This window comes from Megascapheus bottae, chromosome 37, assembly GCF_031878675.1.
Source record: "Megascapheus bottae isolate mThoBot1 chromosome 37, mThoBot2.hap1, whole genome shotgun sequence".
In the NCBI taxonomy this organism is placed as follows: Eukaryota; Metazoa; Chordata; class Mammalia; order Rodentia; family Geomyidae; genus Megascapheus; species Megascapheus bottae.
Genome location: NC_143545.1, coordinates 160,862 through 185,573, shown reverse-complemented (window position 1 = coordinate 185,573; position 24,712 = coordinate 160,862). Strand labels below are relative to the sequence as shown.

The 24,712-nt window shown below is 44.0% G+C and overlaps 1 protein-coding gene across 5 annotated transcripts in view; it reads right to left on the bottom strand.

The window, feature by feature from the left end:
• Positions 1 to 24,712, bottom strand: part of Mical3 (microtubule associated monooxygenase, calponin and LIM domain containing 3) — a 143,110-nt gene that overhangs the window by 69,393 nt on the left and 49,005 nt on the right. For 4 of the 5 annotated variants that reach the window (XM_090325288.1, XM_090325290.1, XM_090325291.1 and 1 more), the window contains exons 5-16: positions 24,381 to 24,482; positions 23,724 to 23,879; positions 21,797 to 21,897; positions 18,616 to 18,873; positions 17,865 to 17,980; positions 15,345 to 15,471; positions 13,546 to 13,642; positions 12,071 to 12,218; positions 9,007 to 9,203; positions 7,462 to 7,574; positions 7,304 to 7,366; positions 6,692 to 6,868 (exon numbers count right to left, since the gene is read on the bottom strand). In XM_090325288.1, the coding sequence (XP_090181414.1) occupies positions 6,692 to 6,868; positions 7,304 to 7,366; positions 7,462 to 7,574; positions 9,007 to 9,203; positions 12,071 to 12,218; positions 13,546 to 13,642; positions 15,345 to 15,471; positions 17,865 to 17,980; positions 18,616 to 18,873; positions 21,797 to 21,897; positions 23,724 to 23,879; positions 24,381 to 24,482 (1,655 nt within the window). Of the gene's footprint in view, positions 1 to 1,664; positions 1,749 to 6,691; positions 6,869 to 7,303; positions 7,367 to 7,461; positions 7,575 to 9,006; positions 9,204 to 12,070; positions 12,219 to 13,545; positions 13,643 to 15,344; positions 15,472 to 17,864; positions 17,981 to 18,615; positions 18,874 to 21,796; positions 21,898 to 23,723; positions 23,880 to 24,380; positions 24,483 to 24,712 lie in introns of all 5 variants that reach the window. The other variant, XM_090325292.1, reaches the window with a different exon arrangement.

Genomic DNA, 24,712 nt, shown 5'->3' with positions numbered 1-24,712 from the left:
TTCTCAATTCAATCTCTGGTGCCCACTTGACAGAATCCATGTTTGACTATACTGCTTCTGTACTGTTGCCCACATGGTGTTCCACCTCGTTGAATATAACCAGAAATGCCTCAGACAACAAGCAAAACTGGCTGGAACAAATCGCATCTACACACAGAACCTCAGGCACTACCACGGGCCATCCACGGCCTCACACAACCAAGTTCCTGGCGCTTCTTTAAGCCGCACGTGCATCTCTGTAAGAGCACAGACCTTGAATCAGCAGGCACCCTGCACTACCAGTGCCACCCCTCCAGCAAGCCCACCAAAGCCGCTACCCACAGGCAAAGCAAGCCATCTGCCCACTCATCCAGAGATTATTCCAGACCTTGATGCTCATTCTCACTCTGTTTGCTGAGAGTGGGTTCTAACTTAACATTTGCCTGGGCTGGCTGTCCTGGAACCACAACTGCACTGATCTCTACCTCTTGGCATCAAAGGAGCTAGCCAATTAGCCAGTGGGCTTGGCCAAAACATATTTATTTAATTTAAGGTACTGGGGTTTGAACTCAGGGTCTCATGCTTTTGAGATAAGCAATCTGCTACTTAGCCAAGCCCCAAACTTTGACCTAAATTCTTGATGAACTATTTCTACACTATGTCCCCAGGTACAGAGAAAAAGGAAGGCTGACTTCAAGACATTGCTTTAAGATCCTACCTCAGCCCACGGGCCCTGCTTCCCGTGTGGCATATTATACCTAAAAGGTTCCAGAGGACTGAATGCAGTTTAAATAAGGCCCAACTTATCTTTCCCTCCCAGCAACAGGGGACAGCCACTCAGCAGCACAAGAGGCGTTGTGAAGGCCAGCTGTGGCAGGCATTATTGGAACCCAGGGTCAGCTCACCTGACCTTTCAGCACCCTATCCAACCTAAATGACACAAACCACAGGAAAGTGAGCCTAGGCTCCACCTACTCCAGCAGACACGCGCTCATCAGCAACACTGAGGAACACAATAAAGGACCAGAAGCGCTAGGACAGGGTTTCCATGACCAGGTCAAGTGCTTTTCCTGTCCTGTTAAACAGTGTTTCAAGAGATACTGGATCCAGGAGGTCAAAGTTTTAGGGAAACCCCGAAGATTTTGTTTTTGTTGTTGCTATTGAGATAGAATCTTACAATGTAACCCAAGCTGGTCCAGCGCCTCTTGCCTCACCACCCAGAGTGCGGGGGTTACAGACATGTGCCACCATGCCCAAATATTCTCTTTTCTTTGCCGTTCTGGGGATGGAACGTAAAGCTTTAAGCATGCTAGGAACCCTGCAACTAAGCTACATTCCTAGCCCTGCAAAGTAATAGATGTGTAACCAAAAAGCCAACTGGGGACAGATGTCACACTAGCAGAGCCTCAAAGGCTGAAGGACTTAGGCAACTTAGCACATCACTTCAGTCAGCCTCATCACCAAATAACAAACTGCCCTCTTAAATCCCAAGGAGTTAATTGAATCTTGGAATCAAATCAACATTGCTTGTTACAAGTCCTGGATACAAAGCTTCTCTGCCCTTACAAAAACTAAGATTCTCGAGTGCAGGCCTGGACACAGGCTGGGGCTGTGGGAGGAGGTGGGCGAGGAGGAGGCTGGAGCCACAACAGCCTCCTGTCTTGGTTCCTGGGCAGTTCTGTTACCTGTTTCCACTGGGGGGTAGGAGCAGGGCGACCCTGCGCAGGCAGGCAGCAGGTCGGCTGGCTGACCCCACGCTCTTGTGGCGGCTATGACACACAGGCCATGAATGTGTGGGATAGAGGACATGGAGACAAAACAAAACAAAATAAAATACATTAAGGTAAGAAAACACAAACACACACACACACACACACACACACACACACACACACACACACACACACACCACTGTGAATGTTGGAGCAGAAGGCATAACTGTCACACTATTAAAAAAAAAAGTCACATTATAAGCTGGGCACAGTGGCTCACGCATGTCATCCTAGCTTCTCATGAGACTGAGATCTGAGAATCAAGGTTCAAAGCCAGCCCAGGCACAAAAGGACCTGAGACTCTTATCTCCAATTAACCACCAGAAAACCTGAAGTGCCACTGTGTCTCAAGGGGCAGTGGGCTAACCTTGAGCTGAAGAGCTTACGGATAATGTCCAGGCCCAGAGTACAAGCCCCACAGCCGATTAAAAATTAAAATAATTTAAAATAATTAAAACCAAATATGACAAACCTACAGCCAGTATTATACTAAATGGTGAAAGAATGGAACCATTTACCTTAAAATCAGGAACTAGACAGGAATGCCCACTCTCTCCACTTCTCTTAATATAGTGCTGGAACCCTTAGCCAGAGCAATAAGGCAAGAGTAGGACATCAAAGGGATTCACATAGGGAAAGAAGAAATTAAACTATCCCTATTTGCAGATGACATGATCCTCTACTTGAGTGACCCAACAAGCTCTACTCCCAAACTCCTGGAATTAATAAAACACTTTAGCAAAGTGGCAGATACAAAATTAACCTTCAAAAGTCAGTAGCCTTCTTGAACACCAATAATACACAAACAGAAGGCCAATCAAGAAAATGATCCCGGCCGGGAGTTTGGCCTAGTGGTTAAAGTGCTTGTCTAGCATGCACAAAGGCCCGGGTTCGATTCCTTGGATTCCTTGGTACCACATATACAGAAAAAAGCCGGAAGTGGTGCTGAGGCTCAAGTGGTAGAGCTCTAACCTTGAGAAAATCCAAGAACAGTGCTCAGGCCCTGAGCTCAAGCCCAGGACTGGCAAAAAAAAGAAAAAAAAGAAAATGATCCCATTTGCAATAGCCCCCAAAAGAATAAAATACTTAGGAATTAACTTATCCAAAGATGTAAAGGAATTATTAATGAAAACTATAAAAGCCTAACAAAAGAAATTAAAGAGGACACCAGGAAATGTAAAGACATCCCATGCTCATGGATAGTGAGAACCAACATAGTAAAAATGGCCATACGGCCAAAATTGATAACACAAATTCAATGCAATCCCCATCAAAATCCCAAAGACATTCTTCACTGAAATAGAAGATACAATCCAAAGGTTCATATGGAACAAGAAAAGACCTAGAATAGCCAAAACAATTCTAGGCAAAAAGAGCAATGCTGGAGGTATTACAATACCAGACTTCAAACTCTACTATAGAGCCATAATAACAAAAACCGCTTGGTATTGGCACAAAAATAGACCAGAAGATCAGTGGAACAGAATAGAAGACCCAGAAATAGAACCACATACCTATAGTCAACTTGTATTTGACAAAGGAGCCAAAGATATACAGTGGAACAAACACAGCCTATTCAATTATTGGTGCTGGCAAAACTGGGCAGCCACATGCAGAAAACTAAAAATTGACCCTAGCCTTTCGCCATGCACAAGCATTAACTCAAAATGGATCAAAGACCTCAATGTCAGACCAGAAACCGTGAAACTGCTACATGATAAGAGTGGGAGAGACACTGGAACTCATAGGCACAGGCAAAAGATTCCTGAACAGAATCCCAGGGTCAAAACAGATTGGAGAAAGACTCGATAAATGGAACTACCTAAAAATAAAAACTTTCTGCACAGATAAAAGCATAGTCACAAAAGTAGACAGACAGCCAATCAACTGGGAAAAGATATTTACCAATAATACATCAGACAAATGCTTAATATCCAGTATCTGCAGGGAACTCAAGAAACTAATCCCCCTCAACCCAACAAACCATTCACTAAATGGGCAAGGGAACTAAAGAGAGACTTATCAAAAGAAGATATTCGAATGGCAGAAAAGCATATGAGAAAATGTTCATCATCCATGGTCATAAAGGAAATGCAAATTAAAACAACCCTAAGATACCACCTTACCCCAATAAGAATGGCCAAGATTTTGAACTCAGACAATGACAGTTGCTGGCAGGGTTGTGGAGAAAAAGGAACCCTACTGCACTGCTGGTGGGATTGTAAACTAGTTCAGCCACTCTGGAAAGCAGTGTGGAGGTTTCTTAAAGAACTGAAAATTGACCTTCCCTACGATCCCGCCATACCACTTCTGGGCATTTATCCTGAACACCATAACCCAAGATATGATAAGGACACCTGCTCAGTTATGTTTATCTCTGCACTATTCACAATAGCCAGGCGATAGAAACAACCCAAATGCCCTACTGCAGATGAATGGATAGAGAAAATGTGGTATATATACACAATGGAATTCTACATAGCCAAAAGACAAGATAAAATAATGGCATTTACAGGGAAGCGGATGAATCTAGAGCGAATCATGCTGAGTGAGACAAGTCAAGACCTAAGGAACAAAAGGCGCATGGTATCCTTAATATGTGGCTATTAGATCCAAACAGTACAAGAGCGAGGACTCAATATTTTCATACCCAATGCTATGGAATAGGACTGGAAATATAAACACAACTACATAGACATAAAAACTTGTGACTCCATAGACATAATGTTTTATTACATAGATTAATATGTATCTATGACATACAAACCCTCAGCCTAATTTTGATTGTGTTCTAAAATCTAAGTGCCAGTGATTGCATATAGAGATTCCCTTCTTGAATACTTGTTTGTTAAACATGTCATTTGAAATATGATGTAAAAAATCAATGTTAATAAATTCTTTAATAAAAAAAGTCACACTATAAGGGAAGAAAATAGGGGGTGGGGGAGAAGGAAAGTAGGAGAAAAATGTGGGAAGGGTTATCAATGTTCAGGAAGTAATCTACCCACTACCTGATGAATGTAACTGTAACCCCTCTATCCATCACCCCAACACTAAAATACAATTTTTAAAAAGGGAAGAAACTAGCTTCCCCCAGACCAAATAAGTATAAAAAAGGAAACAGAACTTGTGATGATCTAACTCAATGCTGTGTAAGGTCTCAACTACTAATTCTGATTTGGAAAAACCAATTTTCCCTTCCAACATTCTCTGGAAGTAACCTTCCTCTAACAGAGGAAGTCTCCAGGATACCACTAATGCTTCCCAGGGAACCGTCATCTTTCCTGTGATCTACAGCCTTCAAACACGAATGACCAAAGGAGAGACGCTAACTGAAGTCTGACTCCAAGCAAAGTGAGTGCCACCTGTCTGGTCTATGAGAATGATGGCCGATCAGTATCCAGAAGATAAAGAGAATGGGCCTCCCACCCTCTGAAACTTTGTAAGGCAAACCATTAATGTGAATTTGAAATCCCAGCTCCTCTTCTATAAGTCTCAGTGATGTTTACATAAGCAAGGGAGAAACAAAAACAATGTATTTTTTTCCCTGCCAGTCCTGGGGCTTGAGCTCAGGCCCTGAGCACTGTCCTTGTGCTTTCCTCAAGGCTACAGCTCTACAGCTTGAGCCACAGCACCACTTTGGGCTTTTTCTATGTATGTGGTACTGAGGAATCGAACCTGGATCATTGTGCACGCTAGGCAAGCACTCTACCACTAGGCCAAACTCCCAGCTCCTGATAAACAAGATTTTTGATGGACTGCTCCATCAAATGCTGTCTAAATCCTCACACCTGACTTCAGGAATGCAATTTAGTGTTAAAAAATGTTCTCATTTTAGCAATATCGTAGGATAATCATATGCAGCATGCCAAAATAACTTCATCATAAGATGGGTTGCCTCCCTATTTTGTAATGAAAGACGAGAAACAACTAAAGCATCCAACAGTAGAGAGAGATGGAGAGGAACATAGTACCCACACATTGTGGAAGACGCCTGTAAGTAGTCTGGAACAAAATGGGATACACCTGAGATTAAATGAAAACCACACAATACCAAAGCTTATGTTAAGAATTAAAACATAAATCTACTTAAAGAAAAAAAAGACCTGAAAGAAATGTAGCAAAATAGTAACAGAATTATAGCTCTCTTAATGACCTATATATATTCCAGATTTTCCTTAATACGTTTGTATTTATTTATTTATGTGATTATTTTTCTGTTGGTTTGGGGGCTTGAACTGAGTACCTGGGTACTATTGCTCAGTTCTTTTTCTCCCACTCAAGGCTGGCACCACTTGAGCCACAGATCCACTTCCAATTTTTTGGTGGTCAACTGGGGATAAGAGTCTCATGGGAAGTGGTGCTGTGGTTCAACATGGTAAAGCAGTGTTCCTAAACTGAAGAGCTCAGGGACAGTGCCCAGACCGAGTTCAAGCCCTTCCATGGATGGGAGGAAAGAGGGGAGCGTTTCAGGAACTTTCCTGCCTAGACTGGCTTCAAACTGCAAATCCTCAGATCTCAGCCTCCTGAGTAGTTAGGATTCTAGGTATGAACCATTGGCACCCAGTTTGTTTGTTTTTGTTGTTTTTTTGTTTTGTTTTGTTTTATTTTGAGATACTAGGCGAGACTTGAACTTGAGATCTTCCTATGTTACCTCCCAAGTGTTAGAATTACAAGTGTTTACCACCATCTGGCTTACTTTATAATTTATACATCTATCGCAATTTAAGGACACACACACACACACACACACACGCACGCGCGCGCTACCTCAGACTTGATCTGAGATTAAAACAGCTCTGATGTGTAATATGGGTGTAGAAAATGCTTTCTGCTGTAGTCAGACAAGAGGGAAACAGAATCAGTTGTGAATCCCTAAGTCCAGGGTCAGCCTGTGGCGTGGGCCACCTCGTCACACTGAGGCCTTCTCTCTGGCTCACCTGTCTCTTGATGCTACTGGACTGTGCTGACGGTGCGTTCTCCTCAAACTTGGCCAGCAGTTGGGTTGCCATGTACTTCACCTTGTTCTGGTTGCCAACAGCAATGCCCACTCTCCTGTCTGTCAGAGTGCTCACCAGTGTTGGTCTTTCTCCTCCACAGCTCCGGGGAGCTTCCTCCTGCCAAATGGCAAGCACCCAAGAGCCAGATTCTGTTACAGGGGCCTTCAGATGCTCTTCCCTCAAAGAAATACAATCAGGTCTTGAGAGGGCACTTTTGGTTGAACTTAATGCTACTCTTCCAAGGTTCCAATCTCTGGATAGTAGGCAATACTCTGGACACAGGGCATTTACTATAGAGGCTGGCACCCTTCAAGACCCAGGGAACCCAATGAGCTTTGCCAAATATCTGATTCTCAAGAGCCAAGAAGGCCCTGCCTGAAGCTCTCCTGAAAACTGAACAAGAGCAAAATCCCGCCAATAAAAACCACCTGCGCACACAGATTTCATAAAGGAATACAAAGATCAAGCAACAACAACTTGGGGACTAAGAATTTAAACTAAATAAGGCAATTCAGTGTAATTATTATGTAGCAAATCCCAGATGAATCTCACCTCCTCTGACTGACTTGTCTTTCTCCTCTTCCCAGTCCCTTCTAAGTCTTTTTCCTTTTTATCCTGTATCAAGAGAGGAGAGAGACTGCATTATTCTGATCCCCATACTTGTCATTCGCTCTGCAGCCACAAGTAACAGGTCTCCAGCACACATGTACCTTGGGAGAGCGCTTCCGAGAGATGGTCTGCCCCAGTTTGCTCAGGAAGGAGATAGGGGATTTGGTGCTAGCTATTAGGACTGCTTTCTCCTCAGCATTCAGATCCAAGTTATCTGTGAACAGAAAACAGCAATGTTCTAAGACTCTAACAGAGCCACTTTCCTTTTGCAAGCTAGATGCTAAGTCTTCTCTTTTCCATCTACATATTCAACCAATACACTTTAGTTACCAAACCCTGTACTTCTGCTTTTCAAAGGCTGGAATCTACCTGAGGCAGTTATAGAAGGGCGCTAAAGCCGAACCTTGGTGAGGCAAGTTTCAGAATAGACAGAGAAGGTAAAGAAAAAGCAGAAAGGTGAGTGACTCACCAAAGTGGGCACTTAGGATGTTGGGGACACTTTTGTAAGTTGTGGAGTTTTGCTATAAAAGCTACCAGTGTAGCTACTCAGGAGGCTGAAGTCTGAGAATCAAGGTTTGGAACCAGCCCAAGCAGACAGATCCCCAAAGCACTCATCTCCATATAACCAGCAAAAAGTTGTAACTGAAGTTATGGTTCAAATGGAAGAGGGCCAGCTATTAGCAAAAAAACTGAGCAAGAGCACAAGACTCTAACTGCAAATACTCACATTAGCAAACTTTTTTTAAAAAAGGAAGAAAGAAAGAGAGATGAGCAAGCAGATTTAGGGTCACACACTGTCTCCAACTGAGGCAGAAACAAGTCACCACAGAGACCACTTTCCCAGGATTTGGTCTGAAATGGATTCTGGGAAAAGGAGGCAGAATCAAGGCAAACAGGCGGGGCTGGTGTCCATGTCTCTAATCGCAGTTACACTAGATAAAAAGTTAAAGAGGATCACAGTCCATGGTCAACCTGGAGGGAAAAAAAGCATAAGACCTTACCAAGAAATAACGAAAGCAGCTGGTGGGCATGGTGGCTCACACCTGTCATCCTAGCTACTCAGGAGGCTGATATCTGAGGACCAAGGTTCAAAGCCAGCCCAGGCACAAAAAGACCTGAGACTTTTATCTCCATTAACCTCTAGAAAATAGGGAAGTGGGGCTTGGCTCAAGGGTAGGGTGGTAGCCTTGAGCTGAAGAGCTCAGGGACAATGCCCAGGCCCAGGAGTAGGGCGGTAGCTTTGAGCTAAAGAGCTCAGGGACAGCGTCTTGGCTGAATCCAAGCCCCATGACCCACAAAATTAAATAAAGTAAATAAAATAAGGAAAGCGAAGAACGGATATGGCTCAGGTGGTCAAGTGTCTGACTAGCAAGCAAGGCCCTGAATTCAAAAAAGAAAAACAAAAACAAAAGCTTGGATAGGAATGACTTTTGCAAAGTTATAGGTTTAAGTGAGAGATTTTGAAGAGAAGGAAAAATGAATGAAGCAAGATTTCCAGAGACTTGTGCTGGTGGCCAACAGTGAAGAGCAGATAAAGGATGTACGGTTAGTACCTTGCCCAGTGGTCTGATGCAAGGGAAGAGGAAACAAGACTGCAACTGCTTGGCAGAAACCTAGGACTCCACTTGCACACCAGAGGCCCTCACCTGTGGAGGAGAGCAAGTCCTTGAACATCTCGTAGAACTGCGTCAGGTACATCACCATGGACAGCTTGTCGGGCTCCCCCACGGATGCCATTTCCTCGCCCGTCATGATGGGAGGGATGCCCAGTTCCTTCTCCGCAATGTCAAAGGCCAGCTGGTTGTTCTTCTCCACATTCTGCTCATCCAAAGAATCAAAATCTCTGAGAAACGGGACAGGAGAACAGATGGAACTGAGCTCCTCCAATCGGAACCACAGTCTCACACTTTGGGCTACAACAACCCTGAGAACTGGGCATCGGTGGAAGTGAGAGCCGCAAGTCTCTCAATCCCTTACTCAAGAAACCCACAGCATTCAAGGTGAAAATGACTCAAGACCTACCCAGTAAAGGAAAACCAGAAGAACTGGGAAAGACTACTGTCCTATTTTCTAGTAATACTGTTAAAATTGATGGAAACATAAGCCCATGTTAGGGCTGGTCTTTAATATATATTACCTGATACTGGATGCCTGTGTTTATAGACATACATATAGAACCTATGGTCAGCAGTGATACAAATCCAGTCTGGATCCTATTGGGATCAACTGTTCCCATGGCCTGGAACATTCTCTGACACATCAGCTCTGGTAAATCTCTTCTGGTTTCTCCTGAGGAGCAAATCCAAAACCATCCTCCGAAGTTTTCTTGAGTTGTACTTAGTATCTAGATCCACAAATACTTTCCCTGGGCTTTCAGCATCTTGCTACTCAACGTAATGACCACTAGCATTTCTCTTTGGGTGATTTCAAGTTCACCTGGCAGCCTCACTGACCCCCTTGGCATTTGTCCACTTTTCAACAGTCTCGTTTGTCTGCACACCACAGATGTGTATTGTGTAGGGCACTCACTGCTCTGTGCTTGCTGTACTTCCTTCCGGGCCTCTCCCAGGGCTCCTCTACAGTGATCTCACAGGACAGTATCTCCTCCACAGTATATCCACCCACAACCCCTCTGCTTGGTGCCCTCCCTGTTCCTGCCCTCGTCCTTCCCTCCTCTGCCTGAAGCACATTTCTGTCTTGTGTCATCATCTACCTCAAGCTGCTCTTCAGACCCAGCTCCTTCTTTGGTGGAAATGAAAAAGCACTGTTTGTATTCACCTTTTAATAATCTCTAGATGAGCAAGTGTTAGGAACACAGGGGATACATACATTATCTGTGTACACAAGAAATATCCTTTCTTTCCTTAATTTTTGTGCTACAATTGAACCCAGGACCTGGTACACGCTAGACAAGCACTCAACTTCTAAGTGACACACCCTAGTCCTCTCCATTTTTGTTTTGTTTTGTTTTTAGAGAGGACCTTGCTATATAATGGAAGCTGGCTTTGAACTCATAATCCTCTTGACTCAGCCATCTAAGTGCTGGGATTAACAAAAGTGCATCAATCATTACATCCGGCTAGAGTGCTTTACTTCTGGTTGTTTTGTTGAGTCTGGAATCAAACCCAGGTCTTGCACATACTTTTTTTGTGTATTCTGGTCCCGGGGCTTGAATTAAGAGCCTGGGAGCTTTCCCTGAGATTTTTTGCTCAAGGCTAGTGCTCTACTATTTAAGTCACTTCTGGCTTTTGGTGGTGAGTTGGAGGTAAATGTCTCATGGACTTTCTTGCCTGGCTTTGAACCTTGATCCTCAGAAATCAGCCTCCTGAGTAGTTAGGATGCCTAGCACCTAGTTCATACTCTATGCGCACACGCACGCACACATACACACACACACGCACGCACGCACGCACGCACGCACGCACGCACACAACCTTTCCATAGCTATACAAGGGGGATCATCATTGAACATGTCCATGAATGTGCAGACTCACTGCTTCATCATTTCCCTTCCTGCCCACCTCCCTATCCTCCCTTCCTCTACCAGTCTCATTGGGTTTCCAGTTCAATGTTTACGGATGTATGTTAAGTCTTATGACTGTATTCACCCACATTCCATACTCCTCATTTTGATCTAAACTCTACAAAGCTGTGTGTGTACAAGGTTATACCTCATTAGCTTATAACTGTCAAATAAACAGGGATTGTGTTTTTTAGGATTCCTTACCCAATCTTTAAAACAAAGAAAAAGTAAGTGGGTCCTTAAGCAAACCTAACAATAAAAAAGGTAGTCAACCAAACTAATTCAACAAGCTCTGCTTCTCCCTGTGAATGTCTGTCTCTAAGTCCCATGGTAACAGTCAACATGTTAACAGGGGGGAAATCTAAGTGCACTGGTCAGGCCAGTGGCTTGGAGTTGGCCCTGGGCACTGGTTCTATAGATAGGGAGTGAAGAACGAACATAAAGAGGCATCACTAGTACAGCGGGTAAGATGATTCAGCTTGACAGCATCTGCTTGTAAGAGAGCAGTCTGTAAGGAAGAAAGCCTCAACAAGCCATAATGAATTAACACACTCATTGTTTTCTGCTTCTTTGGTAGTGACATATTTGTCTTGCACTAGCCAAGTCTTCTAGCCAGGCTTTCCTGTGACCAACAGCATTTGAGAGACAGTTGACCGAAACAGAGTTCAAACTAGAGCCAATAGTTTTCCTCTGCGTGAAGCTAACAGGTCCAAGTGGGTGGTAAATCCAGTTGTGTGGGGTTTTTTTTGTTGTTGTTTTGTTTTGTTCTTCCAGTGGTTGGGCTTGAACTCAGCCTGGGCCCTGTCCCTGAGCTTCTCAGCTCCAGACTACCACCTTACCCTGGAGCCACAGTGCCACTTCTGGTTTTCTAGTGGTTAATTGGAGATAAGAGTCTCAAGGACTTTGGTGCCTGGGCTCGTTTTGAACTAGAATCCTCAGATTTCAGCCTCCTGAGAAGCTAGGATTACAGGTGTGAACCACCATGCCCAGCTAAAACCAGTTTTGACCTTCTGAATACTTCGAATTTTTAAGAAGCTAACTATCCCTAGGTTGAACTATTTAACTCGACACACGGGATTTTTAAAAATAACTATGTAGAAATCCCAGGCTTCTAGAAAAAGAGCAAAATTTATGTACTTGGGATTTCGGCAGATATAAAATAAACACCACGTTTGGTCACGACTTACATCAGATCAGGGCGGTATCTGTGGATAATTGCACAAAGGGCCAGGCCACTTTTCCAGGACATGGTGAGATCTGTCACATTTACGCCTGCATAACCATCTGTCTGCCTTTGGCACCAACCCAGAAGTTTGCTTGAGCGAGCTACAGACTCTAAAGCAATGAAAACAATTATTATTGGAAGTGTGGTCACCCAGAACATTGAAGAACACAGGATCTCTTTCATTTAACATATCCAGTTGGAAAATTTATTGAGGGTAGGGACAAGATGGTCAGTAGAAAATAGGGAGGTATAAAGTTATATAACTTGTATCATGATAGGAGAAATTTAGGTACTAACTTATCAGACTCCAAGGCCAATGCTCTGGTGGGCAGTCAGATATATCTCCCAGCTGGGTGACACTGACCCGCCACTGATTAGAGACAGAGAGAGCTCAGTGCCTACAGAGCTGTCACCCGCACTGGCAACGGCCCAGGATCTCCCTGGAGAATCAGCTGGCTACTGGCTGAGGAAGTCTTTTCTGTCACAGCAACATGGGAGATTAGATTAGAAAAGGTTCCATCCTATCTCTAGCACCTTAAATGGAAAGTAAACAAAGCCTTGCTCTTATACTTTCTAAGGTAACAAGTGATTTGTCAAGAAACTGGGAGTGGCACTGATAAGGCCAAAGACCAGAGCAGAGCAATCCTTGGACCCAGATCGGCAGCCCACATTATAAACGAACACATCCTGAGATAGTCAAGCGGTAAAAAACAGACCACATTCAGATGTTTTCCAGCTCGTTAGACACATCTTCTCAAACCCCAAAAGTCTCACATCAGAAGAGCTCTGATGTGGATTATTCAAGAGAATCTCAGCTCCCATGTGGGTTCAAGAAAGTCTAGTCTCTTCCCTAAGGAAGCTGAAAATACTTAGCTTTTCACTAACTTGTGAATGTGAGATAAGAACCCTTCGTCAAGAAACTCTCATGAGGCCTCTCCCAGTGGAAATGTCTGAAACAACACAGAGAATTTCCTCCTGGTGCTATGAAATAGCCTGTACTGTTATTTTTGTACTATGGTACTGTCACAGGACCTGGCCAACATGACATCTGTTGCACAAAGTCTCTTGCAGATGTGTACGAAGAAACACAAGATCTCTTGTTCATGCATGTTCTTTCTCTTGCTTCTATGACTGATTTGCCTCCACTTTCTCATAATGCCTTAAATCAAGGTAATTTTTTGCTGTGGGGACTTGTCTTCCATGTTGCAGGCAATTTAGTAACATACTCGGGTTGTATCTTATACATGCCAGTAGCAAACCCACCCCAGTAGTGGCCAAATCTAAACAGTCCTGGATTCATTAAAAGCTTCCTGGTGGGCAGAGCCACTGCCTCAGATGGTGCTGTGCCTTGAGAAGGATGCCTTGAGACTGCCTTGAGAAGTATGTAGTGATCTAGACAGGTCACCTGCCTTTCTAAAGGACATGACCAGAACGCACCATTGCGAGTCAGCTTTGGAGTGGGTCGGGAATTCGCTACGTTCTCCATTTCTAGATGAATATCTTTTGTTTCTCCAGTATCATACAAATGGCGAACCTGGAAGAAAAATCAAAAAAGAAAATCAAAGTAACAACTTCCTAGCTGAAAGGAAAAAGAACTAAAGTGAAAGGCTGAAAAACCAGGTTGCTTAAAGTTTATTTTTCTTTTCTATTGATGCTAAGGGTTGAATCCTGAGCCTTGAACATGCTAAACATGTGTTCTATTGAGCTACCCACCAGCCCCAAGGTAAAGTTTAGGCAGAAGTTATGATAAAGACCTTACAATCGTTATGTAATGAAGTGGGTTATATAGAAAGCCTTATTGATTCTAAGCACCTGTGCTTAAAGCCTCTTAGTTATGGAGGTCCCTCGGAACAGTCGCCACTGGCAACTAAGACTCTTTACTACTATTCTGCTCAGACTATTATGTTACCGTGTAAATATATGCACATTTGTGCGTGCACACACACACATGCATAGCACAAGACCTAAAAGTGCTAACTTCAGGTAGAAGGTAAATAAAAAATTACCCTAGAATCTAGACAAACAGACAAACTTCCTAAAACTTTGCTGTACTTTTTGGAACTGTCAGATTGATTCTCTATAGAGGAATGAAGTTACAGAGATTTTGAGGAACAACTAGGGAAAAAAAGACTAAAATAACACGTTTCTACTTGTACAGAGTACTTTACCTTTTAAAGTTCTTTCAACTGAGTGATTTACTTGCCTTGATTGCCTGAGATTTCTTAGATGAAAAACTGAGGTTCAGGGCCGGGAGTTTGGCCCAGTGGTAGAGTGCTTGCCTAGCATGCACGAAAACCCGGGTTCAATTCCTTGGTCCCAGATACTTAGAAAAAGCCAGAAGTGGTGCTGAGGCTCAAGTGGTAGAGCTCTAGCCTTGAGAAAAACCCAAGGACAATGCTCAGGCCCTGAGCTTAAGCCCAGGACTGGCAAAAACAAACAAACAAACAAACAAACAAACAAACAAACAAACAAAAAAACTGAGGTTCAAAAAAGTAAAATGAGGGGCCGGGAGTTTGGCCTATTGGTAGAATGCTTGCCTAGCATGCACAAAGACCCGGGTTCAATTCCTCGGTACCACATACATAGAAAAAAGCTGGAAGTGGTGCTGAGGCTCAAGTGGTAGAGCTCTAGCCTTGAGAAAGTCCAAGGACAGTGCTCAGGTCCTGAGTTCAAGCCCTGGGACTGGCAAAAAAAAAAGTAAAATGAGTGGTGTAAGTCATAAATGTTAGTGGTGAGAAGGCAAGTAGAAGTCATATTTCTTAGCTACTGAACAAAAGCAGTTTGATTTAGGAGACATGGAATAAAGTTCTGGGCCCACTGTTTTTGCCATTCTATGTATGCGTGTATATTAGGACAGGATGGCACTGTGTGGTCCAGGCTTGCCTCAAACTTGCAATCTTCCTCCTTCTTTAGCCTGGTATGCTGGGATGATAGGTATGACTACCGTGCCCTGCTTCCAGCACGTCTGACCTTATGCAAGGCTTTCAACGACACTATGTCTCAGTTATTCCATGTATGGATGGGAATTAATACCTTCCACAAATCCAGAAACACATCAACTTGGATTACTCAAAGTATGTGTTGTCTTAATAACATACAGAATTGAATCAAACATGCTTCAATATACTGGAGGCCTGAGATAGATAGATAGACAGACAGACAGACAGACAGACAGACAGACAGAAAGACAGGCAGACAAGACAGACCGACAGACCTAATGGCCACAAGGCTCTTACCTGGCTTGGCCTGAGGAAGCTGATGTTGATATTGGGATACCTAGTGACAGGGTCAATGCTGTACTGGCTGAAGTTTTTGCTCACATTCTCAGGGGTGGTCTGCGGCAGCAGCCTATAAATGCTTTCCCTGCAATAATGCACAGCAGAACATTCAGTAACGACCAGCACCAGAAAGAGCTCCCTCTGCTTTGTAACAACTGTGGCAACAAGCCATCAAGTGTTCTGATGGACACAGCAAATCTGTACCCTGGTGAGAGTCCTCTCTAACACTCTATCAACCCCAGCCTCTCAGACCTACCGCTCATGGACTCCACGGACAGCTGTCCAGAAAAGAATCAGAGATGGGGGGAGAGACAATGCTATGCACAGTGACTAAGGCTGGCTCTTTGATTTCTTTTTTTTACAAGCGTGTTAATATTAACTACAATATTAAGGAATCAACACATGAAAAAGAATGCCACCACATTCAGCCTGCATGCCTTAAGAAACAGATTTAATAGGCCTGGAGTTGGGCCTAGTGGTAGATTGCTTGCCTAGCATGCATGAACAGCCAGGTTCAATTCCTCCATACCATATACATAGAAAAAGCCAGAAGTGGTGCTGTGGCTCAAGTGGTAGAGCTCTCCAGCCTTGAAAAAGCCCAGAGACAGCACTCAGGCTTTGAGCTCAAGCCTGGGACTGGCAAAAAAAAAAAAAAAAAAAAAAAAAAGGAACAGATTTAAGATGATAATGCACTACCAACTACAGATTCATTCAAGAAATTTTGAGTCAAAGCTTGTGTATGTGTGTGTGTGTATGTGTGTGTGTGTGTGTGTGTGTGTGTGTGTTCAAGTTTCAGCTCAGGTCTGGGTGCTGAGCTTTTTGTTCAAAGCTACTGCTCTCATCCTTGAGCCACAGCTCCACTTTTGGCTTTTTGGTGGCTAATTGGAAATATGAGTTTTACAGACTTTCTTGCCTGGCCTGGCTTTGGGCCATGATCCTCAGATTCAGGTTTCTGAGTAGCCAGATTACAGGCATAAGCTATAAGCACCTGGCTAAATCTGAGGATTTCTAAAAATCCAGTTTTCTTCAAAAAAAAATTTTTTTGTCAGTTGTGGGGCTTGAACTCAGAGGCTGAGTGCTGTCTCTGAACCTCTTTGTGCTCAAGGCTAGCGCTCTACTACTGCACCACTTCCAGTTTTTGAGGGGTAAATTGGAGATAGGAGTCTCACAGGGACTTTTCTGTCCAGGCTAGTTTCAAAGCTAGATCCTCAGTTCTCAGCCTCCTAAGTACCTAGGATTTTAGGCATGAGCCAGGGGTATCTGGCAAAAATCTGCTTTCACTTAGCGTTTTTGGGACGTTTCTAAGCAATTTGGTGGCTTACTTTGAGAAAGTCACTTTCAATTTCTTATGTTAACATCGGACTATTACCATACTGGCATCATTATCATAAATCTTCCTGTATTAAAATAAAGAGTGTCGGAGGCCGAGTAACCCCACGTCTAATAACTTTCTGCTGAGACAAGGCAAGGCACATGACTTGATTACCACTGGTTACAAATGTGCTATTGTTGATCCCTCTCTGCTGGGACCTAGGGCGAGGGCATATTAGCTGCAGGGACTTCCTCAGGAGGGGGTTTAGGAGGAGATTTTCCTGCCTTGATGAAGCTGCGTGGCGTCTCTGTTCGTGCTCCGGGGAAGGAAGGCTGAGTGCGGGAGGGCAGGGGGCCCTCTCCTCTTGTGACTCGTCCTGGTCAGGGCGTTTCCCCCATCCCCCCTACTAGTCAGGAGGGACCGGGGATGAAGGACTCCGACAAAGAGGATCTGCCAGGTGTTGTAGTGTGGTTGTGTACAGTCTGAAACTGGAGGATCTTGATTTTGTTGCCTATAATGTGAGATGTCCTCTCAAAACACACATACAGAAGAGGATCTAATATACTCTCTCTCTAAACTGGTTCATGAACTCATCAGAAAGGGATTAACACTGTTCAGTGGTATACAATGAAACACACACCATCCACCAATAAGCACTTCAATTTGAAAAGGGGATAAGAAAAGAGCAGTTAGAGCTGGCACTAGTGGCTCTGAGAGACTCTTATCTCCAATTAATCACAGAGAAAACCAAAAGTGGCACTGTGGCTCAAGCGATAGAGTGCTAGCTTTGAGTAAAAGGAGCCCACAGACAGGGGTTTCTATGATTTCATGAAACATTATCTTGTCTTTTTGGTTTTGGTCAGTCATGAGGCTTGAACTCTGGGCATGCGGGCTATCCTTCAGCTCTTCAGCTTAAGGCTAGCACTGCACCACTTGAGCCACAGTGCCACTTCCCGTCTTCTGGTTGTTCACTGGAGATAACTGCCTCAGGGATAAGCCTGGCACGGTGGCTCATGCCTATAGTCCTAGCTACTCAGGAGGCTGAGAGCAGAGGGTCCCAGTTCAAGGCCAGGCTGGGCACTAGAGAACTTGCACCTGGTTCAGATGTAAGCCTCTCCTTCTTCCCTCATTTTCCCATGGAAGAGACCAGGGTTTCTTCCCATTACCTCTCTGCCAGGACTTCCAGTGGGCTGTTTCCTAGAGACCAACTTCGTACCATCCAGGCAGAGTCCATAGCAGCAAGAAAGCCCCTGGCTATTCCTGTTCCCATTGGCCAGAAAGGCTATGAAAGAGATATAAAAGAGTTAAAATAACTCATTATTTAAGAGGGAAACTAAACTAAGGAACAAATAAAGAGTTTGCTACTGACAGAAGTATGTGGTCACCATACTGATTTCTCTACTTCACAAACTGACAGAGGAGCAAGTCAAAAAAACTGCAGGGCCAGGCACTGGTGGCTTGCACCTACCATCCTAGCTACTCAGGAGGCTGGGACCTGAAGATCACAGTCAAAGCCAGCCCAGACAGAAAAGTCTCTGTGAACTTCTTTTCTCCAATTAACCACTCAAAATCCAGAAGTGGAGCTGTGGCTCCAAGTGGCAGAACACTAGACTTCCACAACAAATGCCCAGGGACAGGACCGAGACCCTCAGTTCAAGCCCCATGACCAACAAAACAAACACCCACAACAAACAAAAGAAACGAAGCAAAAAACACGGCAGAATTTCCACGTATCCTTAACAAACTTGGGTCCTAGGCCTGCCAACCCCTCTCCTTGTCGGCATAGCTCCTGCAGGGAATCTGCCAACCCTGCTGACGATCCCTCCACGACACAGGTGCCTAGACTTGCTGGGATCATTACTGCTTCTCTGCCGCAGCACCTGCAATTAGAGCTCACGCAGCTCTCTTAGCACTCACCTCCAGGAGGCTGTCCCCAACCAGAGCCACTAATAGCTGGTGTCCGTTATGCTCCCGCACCAGGGCAGCGTTCTCAGAGGCATACATACAAGTGAAGTCAAACATAGCCACGTCAGGCTGCCCATAGTGGTTGATGGCAAAGTCCAGGGAGGGCAGCTGCTGCTGTGTGGAGAAGTCTGCTGCCTCCCGGGCGTAGTTCAGCAGGGCCTCCTGGTCCACGTTTTCCCGGGACAGCAGAAGCTCTGTGTCTGTGTAGTCCTGCCCGGGAACAGCAGAGACACAAGGTAGAAAAGTCCAGGCTACACCAGCTAGAGCCTGGCAGCACATGCCAGACTTACCTCTTATGAAAGCTGCTCCTGGTGCTCATGTGATTTCACATCCCCAAGTCACATCACAGGGCTTGAACCCAGGGCCTGGGCATCGCAAGGCTGATGCTCTACCACTTTGAGCCACAGCTCCACCCCTGGTCTTCGGGTGGTTCACTGGAGGTTAGAGTCTCATGGATTTTCCTGCCTATGCTGGTTTTGAACTGTGATCCTTAGATCTCAGCGTCCTAAGCAGGCATGAGAAACCAACACCCAGCTGTAAGCCAAATCTTTTACATAGATTAAGAAGAAAAGTGGGCATAGAGACTTATGCCTATAATCCTACCTACTCAGGAGATTGAGATCTGAGGATCGCAGTTCAAAGCAAGCCTGGGCACTAAAGACCATGAATGAGACTCTTATCTCCAATTATCCACCAGAAAATCAGAAGTGGCGCTGTGGCACAAGGGGAAGGGTGGTAGCTTTGAGTTGTAGAGCTCAGCGACAGTGCCCGGCCCAGAGATCAAGCCCCACAACCCACCCCCCCCCCCAAAAAAAAAAAAAAAAAAAAAAAAAAAAAAAAAAAAGATTCCTGGGAGCCTGTTCCCAACAGTAAATGGGTTTCTCTACCCACAAACAGTTCTAGCTTTTCTGCTCACTAAAAAGCAAGTCCTGGCAATCCACCCAAGCTATTCAGAAAAGGTAACATTTGAGAGTCCTCTGTGAACTGGAAGAGCGCTTTATGGTTTATCTTCTGGTAGTGGATGGCCTTTAATCAACCAGGATGACGTAAAACATATTGACTTGTATAGCTTATCATACCTATAAAAGAACCCAAAACCAGGCCAGGAGTTTGGACTAGTGGTAAAATGTTTGCCTAGCATGCACAAAGACCCAGGTTCAATTCCTCCGTACCACATACATAGGAAAAGCTGAAAGTGGTGCTTAGGCTTAAGTGGTAGAAAGCCCACGGACAGAGTTCAAGCGCCAGGACTGGCAAAAAAAAAAAAAAGAACCCCAAACCTCCAGTGCAAAGAGATGGGCAGGCAGGAACAGCCTCTGTCCAAACATGCTATGAACATGAATCTCATGCTTTTAGAACTGCACACACAATTCTGCAAGGCTATACAAAAACAAGGCTGGCCAAAATAGGCCTCTCCATGTAGAAACTGAAAAGCTCCTTTTATGTTTCTGGAGGTGCTTGCATATTGAGTCAAGTTTTTATTCTCCTAGAGTGGGGCCTACAGGTTCCAAGGGCCTCTGATGGTACTTTCAGCTACAATGACAGGGTGTCAAAAGCCAAAATGCAAACACTCAAGTTGGTCATAGAAGTAGTGTTTGTTCAATATTAAGTGGCCATAAGTGCCCACAATGGGTTTAGTATCTAGCAGCACGTTAGAAGGCATGTCCCTGATCTCTAAAAAAAAAAAAAAGAGAGAGAAGTCAGTCAAATCTTGGTATTCTGGATTGATTTGATCTAATTTGTTGGTGGTGGTGGCTGTGGTTTTGGGGCTAGAACTCTGGGCCTGGGTGTTGGCCCTGAGCTCTTCAGCTCAAGTCTATTGCTCTACCACTTGAGCGGTTCACTGGAGATAAGAGTCTCACAGACTTTAGTGCCCAGGCTGGCTTTGAGCAGTGATCCTTAGATCTCAGCCTCCTGAGTAGCTAGGGTTACAGGTATGAGCACTGGTGCCCTGGTGTTTTTATCTAATATTTACTGATAACCATAACTCCGCCCAGATAGCAGATTTATGTCTTAAGTCGCCAGGAATCCCAACTGTTTTATTAAAAGCAATAAAAGAGCCCCAGAAAATGAACAAACCCACTATATAAAGCATCTATCCAAACATATCTGGCCTTTGTTTTTGGCAGAATGTGCTGCACAAGCCACTTTGTCCTCTTGCTCCCTGAACACGTACAGGAGCACTATGCTAAGAAACAGACACAAGGTTCATGGGTGGAAAGCACACTGGTACTGCAAGCACGTGCTCCTCAGCTCACTCCCCACTCTACGCTCAGATAAGGCAACAGTGTGACTCATACCAGAGGAACTTGAAGTATTATCATCTTGCAGAGACAAAGGGCTCCCTGAGAGTCAGCTACAAGCCTGGTGGGAACTGTACAGGCCTAAATCCGCACATCTGAGACTTCTCTGCTTTCAGCTGTCTTATTACATTGGAACAGTAATGCTAACATTACTACTAGGAGACTAAGTACGACTTCAACGACTCTCCCCAAATCTCAGATTTCACATTATCATCTCAGGTACTTCATACAAATTAGTTACCCAGTAAAAAGAGAGGCTGAACTTGGCTGAGGATGAAGATTGGACACTTGCTCAGTCAAGAGGAGGCCTAAATATGCCCTGACCCAATCAGTATTTCCTAGATCTCTAATAACCCTATCAGCAGTCAACTGGAGTTGTTGTAAAGCTGTCATAAGCACCAAGTCTTGCTTATTGGTCCAATCATTAACCAGTCATATATATAATTAACTACAGCCACCAGCGGAGTCACAGTCAGGCTGGACACAATGCATGACAAGATATAAAAAAAATGTGCACAAACAATCCAACAGTAGTAGAATGGAGTAGACTGTAGTCTCATTCAAACAATACTGGGCATGTTGATAACTGTTAAAGCAGGGTGTGGGCACATGAGTTCATTATGCTCTAGTCTCTACTTCTATTTATAGTTTCAATCCTAATAAAAGACTTTTTAAATTAAAAGCCTTAAAGGTTTCCAAGAGATGTGCTCAGAACTCATTTTCTTTCTCTCGAGGGAAAAAAAAAATTCTGTACGACAATAAAATTCTTTCTCTTGGTGATCATATGAAGCAATTCAACAAAAGTGATTAGGAAGAAATCTATTGCTCACATGCAGTATCACCCCTTTGTCCAGTAGACTCTGCTTTTTGGCTGTCATAACAAAATAGTGCGTATCATCTTTATAGTAGACGATGTTCTCCAAATCAATACCTGTGACAAAAAAAAATACTGTAAGGGTTTCTGAACTTGAAGCATTACGCAAACAGAAAGATTGTGCTTTAATCTAGGAGGCAGGACTACAAACTACAGGCAGGAAAGATGCTGAAGCTTCGACCCTCACTTCCTGAATGTTCTGCTCATGAGGAGGGCTTTTTCCCTTGGTCCTGTTCTGTCACTCACTCAGCACCCTAGATAACCCCAAAAACAATGTGTAAAAGAAAATGTTTACAGGAAGGGAGAGGAAAACAGGACTGGAGATCTGGCTTATGGGTAGAGTGCCTATCTATGAAGCAGAAGTCTTGAGTTCAAACCCCAGTACAGAATAGAAAAATCAAAAACAAAAGAAAATGAGTTCAACCTTCATAACACAGTAGATGGATGAGTGTGAGCAAAAACATTCTAGTGCTGGGACTTGAATTCCTTAGCTATTTTGTTCAAGGATGATACTCTACCATTTGAGCAACACTTCTCCAGCCATTACTTATTTATTTATAGCTAGTCTTCACACTCGAACTCAGGGCCTAAACACTGTCTCTGAGCTTCTTTTGCTCAAAGCTAACACTTTACCACTTGAGCCACAGCACTACTTCTGGCCTTTTCTTTTCTTTCTTTCTTTCTTTCTTTCTTTCTTTCTTTCTTTCTTTCTTTCTTTCTTTCTTTCCTTCCTTCCTTCCTTCCTTCCTTCCTTCTTTTTTTTTTTTGTTGTTGCTGTCAAATCTGAATTTGAGTCCCAGTCTCAAACCAAAAGGCAAACAAACAAACAAAGTTAATCTACCAAATAATAATTACATTTCTATCTAGCATGTGCTTTGCTTTTGTGAAAACATTCTTGGGAGGTATGGGGTGGGGGGACAGTACAAAAGCCCTGTGCTTGAAAGATAAGCATTCTACTTCCTTTTGTTTTGCTGTCGGTCGTGGGATTTGAACTCTGGCCCTGGATGCTGTCCCTGAGCTCTTCAGCTCAAGGCTAGTGCTCTACCCCTTGAGAAACAGTGTCACTTCCGGTTTTCTGGTGGTTCGTTGGAGATAACAGTCTCACAGACTTTAGTGCCCAGGCTGGCTTTAAACCACAATCCTCAGATCTCAGCCTCTCGAGTAGCTAGGACGACGGGTGTGAGCCACCAGCGACCAGCAGCATTTTACTCCTTGAGTCACTCCCACCCTCCCCCACCCCATCTTTTTGCCTTTACTGTTTTCCAGGCAGAGAGTTGGGCTTCTTGCCCAGGCCAGCTTCAAACAACAATCCTCCTACTTCTGCCTCCTACACAAATAGGACTAAACCACCATGTATGGCTTTTTCGTGGGATAGGTTCTCAAAGTTTTCACTTGAGCTAGACCAAAATCAAGTTCTCATTGGCTCCACCGTCCAAGATGCTGGGATTACTATATAGACATGAGCCAATACACCGACATTCTTAATGCCCAAGATCAGGTCTTCAGTAAAACCAAACCAGAGTATTGTTACATGGAGGTTTACTCTATCCAACACCATAGCGCTGGCACCTAGTGTAGAGGAGAAGGCTGTAGTGGAGCTGGTAGAAGGCAGGAAAACAAATTTTAAACAAACAAATAGAAATAAATCACAGGGCAGGCCAATCACATTGTAAGTGGCTAAGAATGTTAGAACACGTGGGAACAGTATACAAAGAGCAAAGGAGGAGGTGAAGAAAGAGCAGAAGGCAACAGCACAGTAGCTATGATATATGCTGAGGATAGACCAGCAGTGATACCAAGAACCCACACATCTACACTCAGGAAAGGTTAACGCCCGGCTTTTCCATATCCATTCTTATTCATATGGAGGCATCAATACCAACCTGTGGCTTCTCTCAGTTCTTGGAAAAATTTCTGGTTAAATATGAAGGCCACACCACTGATCTCCTCCACTTTGGCTTCTGCCGTTGTATTTCGGTTAATAAAATTTGCTGTAATGGCAATGGCCAATTTGCCACGAAATTCTTTCCGACGAAATCCTGTAAGGAGAGAACTTTTCAGAAGTAGCAATAGTTGACTAGAGAAAGACGGTCTTCGAACGAAGGTGGGATGTTAAAGATAAAGAAATGTGAAGGAGGGGAATCAATAGAAAACCTGCAGGGTATCTTTTCCCCTTTTCAACATAAGCTATTCACCTACAAAAGAATTTATCAGTTCAGGAATGAAGTAAATGTCTACCATATCATTCATAAACTATTTGAATTCTGCTTAATCAAAATACTGCCCAGTACTGGGGATTCCACTGAAAAGGAGGAGGGAGCTGGCTTGTTAATGTTGATTAAATCCCACAGTGCCAACCTCTCAAAATACAGTTCATCTACTAGTACTAAGAAGCTCCCTGAGCAGGTATTCTTTGGAGGAAGGACAAAGTATCATCCAATTAAAATTAGCATATATGCACTTTCTTAAGGGTTATGCCTGGAGGGACAGGACTGGCCTCCACGCTTCTGTGAACCAAGCAAAGGAATACAAGCCAGTACCTTCCAAGGTGTTCCTTCGGCCATCCCCACCGATGACCACTTCAAACTCATACTCCGATACAGGATGAGTTTTGGGGTGCACCAGTGCCCGCCAACCTATCCCTGTAGACAAAAAGGCAAAGTAAAGGTCCTGATTACCATGTCCAAATTTGTACTTCCAAAACATTTCTAGAAATCTAGGCAAGAAGACTACACAAAATCCTAAACCAAAAGAAGAATGAAGGACAGCCCCCAGGCAGAAAGCAGCTTTGATGAGTTAGTTCACACCAGGCACTCTCTCCACCTTCAGATTTTCTCTAACAGAAGTGTCTTTAATGTCCAAGCCTGCTCAA